We start from the raw sequence: 7,041 nt of genomic DNA on the forward strand, positions 1-7,041 counted from the left end.
CCTATGGCTCCTATGGGGTCTAAACTGGGGGACCAGACATGGAGCACCTGCATCCACGTTAAGATGGGAGATGTAAGTCACATCAACATCGCACACGCACACACACAATTTGAAATGAACACACATTTGCTCAGATCCACATTTACTTGAACCCAACAGCTGACATATAGTTCTTGAGAGGGCCACGTACCTGGCCGTTTCACAGCAAAGAGCCCTAGGGTCTTGTCCTGGTCAAAGGTCACAGGTCAGAATTTTTTCTGACAGGGCATGGATGGCTCCAACCAAATCAACACAAGTCTATTTCAATTTGAGGGCAAATTTGCCCCAGGGCTTGTAGTTCTATTCCAGTGTCCCTGGAATACCAGCTCTAGAGGCTTCCTGAGCCAGGCTAGATTGCACTGTCACATGCTGGTCACCCATGGCACAGAGACAGCGGAGGTATGGCAATCAAGGGAGGTTAGTCCCTTGTGTCCCCACTATTCCTCCAGGAAGCCTAGCTGCCAAAATATTCCCTCTGGAATTTCTGGAAGTCTTCTTCAGTGAACACAGTGCCCTCAGCCTTCTTCTTCTTCGTCTTGGCCACTACCCGATCACAAGCTTTGCGGCCTTGGTTCTGCTGCAGAATCTGGAAAGGTTCTGGAGTGAGGGTACAGAACTCCCATTTTTGGAAGCATAGGTGGAAACCCTTCAGATCATATAGCTCAGGGTAGGGCTGGACCAGCTCCACACTGTATTCAGAGCTGAGACAGATTCACACAGATCCTCAAAAACAGCCTCAGCTGTCACCCCATGTCCCTTCCTATAGCTTGCACCCCCAGACAAACCTGCTGGGTCACAGACTCTGGCACGGTGCTTCTCACGCTGGTCATAAACTTCAGATTTGCTTTGAGGTGGTCTTGACACTGTCGTTTCTGGTACTCAGCTGTGGGTGATAGGCAGGGCATGTCATTTCAGACTCATCGTACTATAGAAGGCTTCTGGGTCGCTCCTCCTGTCAAAGGCCCCACCATACCTTTCCTAGATTACTTCAATAGTCTGGGCTCTTTTCAGCCAAACTACTTGGTCTGCTGAAAGTCCCTGCCTATTGGATGGTTTTCTGTTAGTCATAACTCAATTACGCAACAGCTATGTCTTAAGCCAGGCATGTTGGTATACACACACCTGTGAGTCTAGTACTTGGGAGGCTGAGACAGAAAGCCTGCTCCCAGCTGCATGGTAAGTACCAGACCAGAAAGCATCATGTAACAAGACTGTTTAAAAACAACATAAGAAAAGCCCATCACCAACAATAAAATAAAACAATAAAAATAGGTATGCCCTGAGCTCAACTGTGTAAGTGTTGTAAGAAGCAGGACACACACAAGACTCCTGGTCTCATTTCTACAGGTGAGAAGTATGATAATGAGCATTTTAGAGGGTTATCTATTTTTTTCCTTGGGGGTGGGCAGTCTCACTCTGCATACTCTGCAGACCAGATTGGCCTCAATTTCAGAGATTCTTCTGCTGTGTTCTCCTGAATGCAGTCTAGCCAGGGTTATCCACCATACAAAGAAAAACTGAGCAGGAACAGAATAGGTGAGTGCCAGAAGTGGAGGGTTGCAATGTGAACAAAGTCCTAGGACGGCCTCACTGAAAAGACTGGACAGTCAAGAGTTGTCAAACATCTAGAGGAGCATTTTCAAGCTACCTAATGCTGCAACCCTTTAATACAGTTCTTCAGGTTGTGATGACCCCAATCATAAAATTATTTTAGTTGCTACTTCATAACTGTGATTTTGCTACTTTTATGAACTGTAATGTAAATATCTGTGTTTTCTGTTGGTCTTAGGTGACCCCTGTAAAAGGGTAATTTGACCCCCAGGAATTCCGATTGACAGGTTGAGGACCACTCATCTAAAGAAAGGGCATATGGGGACAGATGGAAAACAGTGCTAAATCCCTGAAGTGTAAGATGGGTGGTGGTGGAGCACACCAATCCCAGCACTTGGGAGGTAGAGTTGGGTGGATCTCTGAGTTTAAGGCCAGTCTGGTCTACAAAGCAAGTTCCAGGACAGCCAGGGCTGATGTACAGAGAAAATCTGTCTTGGGAGAGAGGGAAAAAAAGGAAGCAAAGAAGGAAGGAAGGAAGGAAAGAAAAGAAGGAAGGAAAATGAAGACACTGAAACCAGAATGATGTACTTCAGGACCCTGAGCGGAAGTGAGGCTTGGCTCATGATGGTTACCTTGGCTGCTGCTGAGATTAAGATCACTGAAAGAGCAGAGTGTGTATGTGTGCAAACACGCTCAAGAGTATATGGGGGTGGATGGATGGCATGGGGGAGGGGGTGGCTGTGGCTATGCACCCCTTTAGTCTCAGTGCTTGGGAGGCAGAGATAGGCAGATCTCTGAGTTCCAGGCCAGCCTGGTCTACGAGTGAGTTCCAGGATAGGCTCTAAAGCTACACAGAGACACTGTCATAGAAAACCAAAAAGATCACTGGGAGAGGTGAGCATGTGAGAGGCAGGGACTAGCCACGAGCTTCTGTACCATTCAGGCTGAGATAGCTCAGTGGCTGCCACCTTGGTTTAAGCTATCTCTAGACTGGCTGCTTTTCTGTCCTTTCCTTTTTAAGAATGGAATGCTTCACAAATTTGTGTGTCATCCTTGCGCAGGAGCCACCATGCTAATCTCTGTACACGTGCTGCTGAAGCGAGCATTGCCTGCCTTATGTTTTGAAATAGGGAGGGACTATGTAGACCAGGTTGGCCTTTAACAAGAGATCTACCTGTTTCTGACCCCAGAACACTGGGATTAAAGGCATGTGCCACCACCACTGGGCTCTTATCCTGCTATTTTTACCCACCCATTATGAACAAGCCAGTGGTCTGGTCACCACAGAAAATCAGGAGTCAGTGGTGGGAGGTTAGTCCTGTGTCTTGATTGAGGAGCTCCCACTTAGGACAGGAGTGAAGGGAATCCCAATAACTGGGCAGTGAGGCACCTCCACACGGGAGCTCTGCAAACCACTGGTGTCCAAACATGCATTCTAGCTCCACCTTTGCTCATGGTGTTTCCTCTTGAACTTCATCTTTTTTTTTTTTTTTTTTTTACATATTCTTAAAGGCTGGGTGTGGTGGTGCATGCCTGTGATCCCAACATTTAATTTGCTGACGCAGGAGATTGCTTTGAGTTCCAGGCCAGTCTGAACCACAGAGTGAGATCTTGTCAAAACAAACCATGCCCAAAACAAAATAAAACAAACAAGCAGACAACAACAAAACCCAAAGTGGGAGAAACAAAGAGTAAAACCCGAGTACCTTAACACCTTTTATTCAGCAGGGCCCAAGGACTCAAAGACAAGAAAGCAGCTCACCATTGCATGCCCCCTTCTCCTGAAGTCCATAGGCCTTACTGTGCCACACACCCTAAGATGTTCTATTAGAAACAAGGTTTCTGCTTTGCAGATAGTTACTTTGTAAGGCCCATCAACTCACTTCCTGTTATCTCTGTTGTGATGGAGGAAGAGAGCCTGGTCAGAGCCAGACCATGGGGACACACAGCCTGTTCCCACTTGTGCCACCTAGGCAGGTGCCTGTTTCTGTATCTGTAAAACGGGTGACACAACTGCTAACCTCACAGGGTCGCTGTGCGTGTCAAGTTAACACTTTTTCAGGGTTTTGGAGGGCATCTGGCACCCAGAGAAGTAAACTGTTGGGTTAACATGCCATTTCTTAAAAAGAGAGAATTTATGTGTTCATGTGTACCCCAAGTGAGAAGGTGCCTACGGAGCTACAAGAGGACATCTAATTTCCTGGAGTTACAGGTGGATGTGAGTCACCACGTGGGTTGCTGGGAACTCAACCCAGGTCCTCTGCAAGAGCAAGTACTCTTAACCACTGAGCCAGTCCACTTGCCCTGGTGCGTACTCCATCTTGACTCTTGTTCATGACACCTTTACCTGTTAGCCTTCTTTCTTGCAAATTCTCAAGCCTTTCTGGATAATGAACCACCCCCTTCTTTTTTCACCTGGCAGCTCTCGCATTTCCTCATGTGCTCAGCCTTAATTTGGCTTATTACTTTGACTCTCCCTTGGAGCATTGTAGAGCCTTTTATTTCACAAGCCTCACACACTCAGCAAAAACTTACATGCTAGTTTTGAGACTTTCTGATGCTTCTCTTCTCACTAAGACTATATAGTTCATAAGCACCTGGATCTTGCGTTTCATTCACCTTCACGGGCAGGTCTTGCCTTGAGCTCAACCCCGCAGCCAGGTATGACGACACTGAACTTCTTTCTGGTCCTCCTACCTCCGCCTCCAAAGTGCTGGGAGAACAGGTGTGTTACCACTCCCGGCTTTCACTCTTTCTCTCATTCTGTTAACTACAGAGCAGATAAGAGGAAAGACTCGCAGCTGAGAGCCCAGCCTTCCATCATTTCCAGTCTTGCCCTTTCCTTGTTGAGTCTCGGATAATGTTTGGAGCTCCGCCACGAAGGCGCTGCTCCCTAACCCTGCGAAGCACTCGCAGACTCTTCCCCCACTCACCTAGGGCGGACTTAGGCACCTTTCCCTTCGCTGAGTTCCGTAGTTTCAGGCCCTGGGAGGCCTTTGCCTTTGCCCTCGCCCTCCGGGTCCGCGTCACCGGAGCTCCGCTTGCTTTGGCCTGGCCGCGGGCGGCACGAGGGGCTGTAGGGAAAGGCAGCGAAGGACCGAGTCGAAGGGCGTCCACTACCCCGTTCCCACCCTCCCAGTCACTTTCCTCGGGGCCTCCTGCACAGCGCAACGTCCCAGGGCCAGCCATCCTCACCCTCTGATGCTGCCAGAAGCTCCAGGCCGCGCCGCAGCAACGCAGCCGACATGCTGCCGAGCCCCGCCCACACGCCAAGCCTCATTTCCGCTCTGGCAGTGTTCGCTCTTAGGCGGAAACCGGAGCCAGAACCCAAGGTTCCGCAGCGGGCGGAAGTACCCCTTTAGGGCGCCGCCTGAAATGGGTTTTTCTAACCTCCGAGGAACTGGAGGTGTGTCCAAAGCACAGAAGCTACATTTGTTGTCTAATTCCTACCCAAGAGACCTTTTGTGAATGAGGCTATGCCTTCTTTGACAGCCTCGGCTTCCAGTCTCACTGGTCAATTTTGTTCCGGGCCAAGTATTGAAAAGTTAACAGTTTCTACAAAAGGAACTGTAAGACTATGGTGGCCTTGAATTCACTGTGTAGCTGAGGATAATTTTGAACTCATGATTTTCGTCTCTCTGCCTTCCAAGGGCCGGAATTATAACATAAGCCACTTTGCCAAGCTTAGACAGTTTTTCATGAACTTCAAAGCAACACAGAAATCCTGTGCACTGTGAGAATCTAGCTGGTCTCCACTAAGTCAGTCACATTAAAGACATTTGCTAGTGAAGCGAGGTGTCACACACTTGTAATCTTTTAAAAACTAATTTATTTTTATTTTATGTTTATTGGTGTTTTGCCTGCTTGTATGTCTGTGTGAGGGTGTCAGATCTTGGAGTTACAGACTGTTGTTAGCTGTCATGTGGGTGCTGGGAATTAAACCTGGGTCCTCTGGAAGAACAGCCAGTCCATTTAACTGCTGAGCCATCTCCTTAGCTCCCACTTGTAATCTTAATACTTGGGAAACTTAACTGGGAGTATTGTGAGTTCCAGGCCAACCGGGATTGCATACAAGACCCTGTCTCAAAAAACTAAGTAGATAAGAAGTAATGTGCTTTCCAAATAACATGCTTTGTTTTAAAAAACACATTTACTGCAAAATGCTGTTTATGTTGCCAAGCAATGAATTGGTTATTAAGTGAGTGAATCAGTGAATACTGCTGGGCATAATGGTACAACACTTATAATACCAGCACTCGGGAGGCTGAGGCAGGAGAATGACAAGTTTCAGGTCCGCTTACATAGCTACATACCGTTCTAGGCCAGCTTTGGCTGCTGAAGAGCTAAGATGTGTTAATAGCTTGGTGGTAGAATGTTTGAATTTAATCCCTAGTATTGAAAAAAAGGTCACATTTTAATAAAGCACACATAGGTAAATATTACACATGGATGTTCTTGGGGTACTGAGCTTTTGTTTTTAATTTTTAAAAAATATGTATGGATGTTTTGCCTGTGTGCAGGTATCTTGTTCACCATAGATGTTCCTTGTGCCTGTGGAAGCCAGAAGTGAGCATCAGATCCCCTGGAACTGGAGTTATAGACTTCTGTGAGGCATAGTTTAGGTGCTGGGAACAGTACCCAAGTCCATTGGAAGAGCAGCCAGTGCTCTTAACCCCTGGGCCATTTCTCCTGCCCTGACTTTAAAGAATTAAAAGGGCTGCTTAAACAAAAAGTTTGAGACTCTTCTTCACCGTTTCAATTTGTTTGTTTGTGTTGGTGATCATATGCAGGGCCTCTTGCGTTCCTGACAGGCTTTCTACCTCCAAACCCAGAAAAGGCTCTTTTTGCAGCTGGGAGAAACCCTGCCTGGTTTATTTCTCTCTCAGAGGCTCCTAACCAGCACCTGGCATGTGGGAGCCATGTAGCAACAGCCAGTTGGTAAATGGTGAGTGAAAAGGGCCATCTGAACTCACTGGACCAATGTGTACTAAGGGTTTTGCACTCCTGATGCTGTAGAATGTGGGCTACAAAAAATCCGCTGATTGTCCCTGGACAGCACTCATCATCCAAACTCTACTAACTAACCCAGAAGGGAGACACTCTTTATAACAAACACTAGCAAGGGTCAAGTTCCTGTTGTGTTTCACATGCATTAATTCTATTCATTGTGGTAGGAACTGTCTCAGGGGAGAGGCATCCAGTGTGGCTGCCCACATTTTGAGTATGTGACCATTAGGTGGTGCTGCAGGACAGCTTGCTTCACTTGGTCTACTTGCTTCACTGCCAGGGGTGGGGGGGATCTTAGTGTGGATGGATGTGTGAGGTCTCTCCCTGTGGTGCAGCGGACCCAGCTATAGCAAGGTGATCTTCTCCAGTCTTGTCTAGATGGGGAAGCTGAGGCAGAGCCAACAAGCTGGGCTGCCCAGGGTAGAGGCTAGGTCTCTTTCTAGA

General features: G+C 47.5%; 1 protein-coding gene across 2 annotated transcripts; it reads right to left on the reverse strand.

The window, feature by feature from the left end:
* Positions 1 to 125: 125 nt before the first annotated feature.
* Rps19bp1 (ribosomal protein S19 binding protein 1) lies at positions 126 to 4,899 on the reverse strand. Of its 2 annotated transcripts, none has more exons than XM_051189415.1 (4): positions 4,786 to 4,899; positions 4,524 to 4,664; positions 825 to 922; positions 126 to 625 (listed from the first exon to the last, which is right to left on the reverse strand). In XM_051189415.1, exons 1-4 carry the CDS (start codon positions 4,868 to 4,870, stop codon positions 494 to 496), a joined length of 456 nt encoding a protein of 151 aa, XP_051045372.1. In that variant the 5' UTR covers positions 4,871 to 4,899; the 3' UTR covers positions 126 to 493. The 2 variants fall into 2 exon arrangements, with proteins under 2 accessions (XP_051045372.1, XP_051045373.1); XM_051189416.1 differs by having other exon boundaries at positions 560 to 636.
* Between the last annotated feature and the right edge of the window lie 2,142 nt (positions 4,900 to 7,041).

This window comes from Phodopus roborovskii, unplaced genomic scaffold, assembly GCF_943737965.1.
Source record: "Phodopus roborovskii unplaced genomic scaffold, PHOROB, whole genome shotgun sequence".
Lineage (NCBI taxonomy): Eukaryota > Metazoa > Chordata > Mammalia > Rodentia > Cricetidae > Phodopus > Phodopus roborovskii.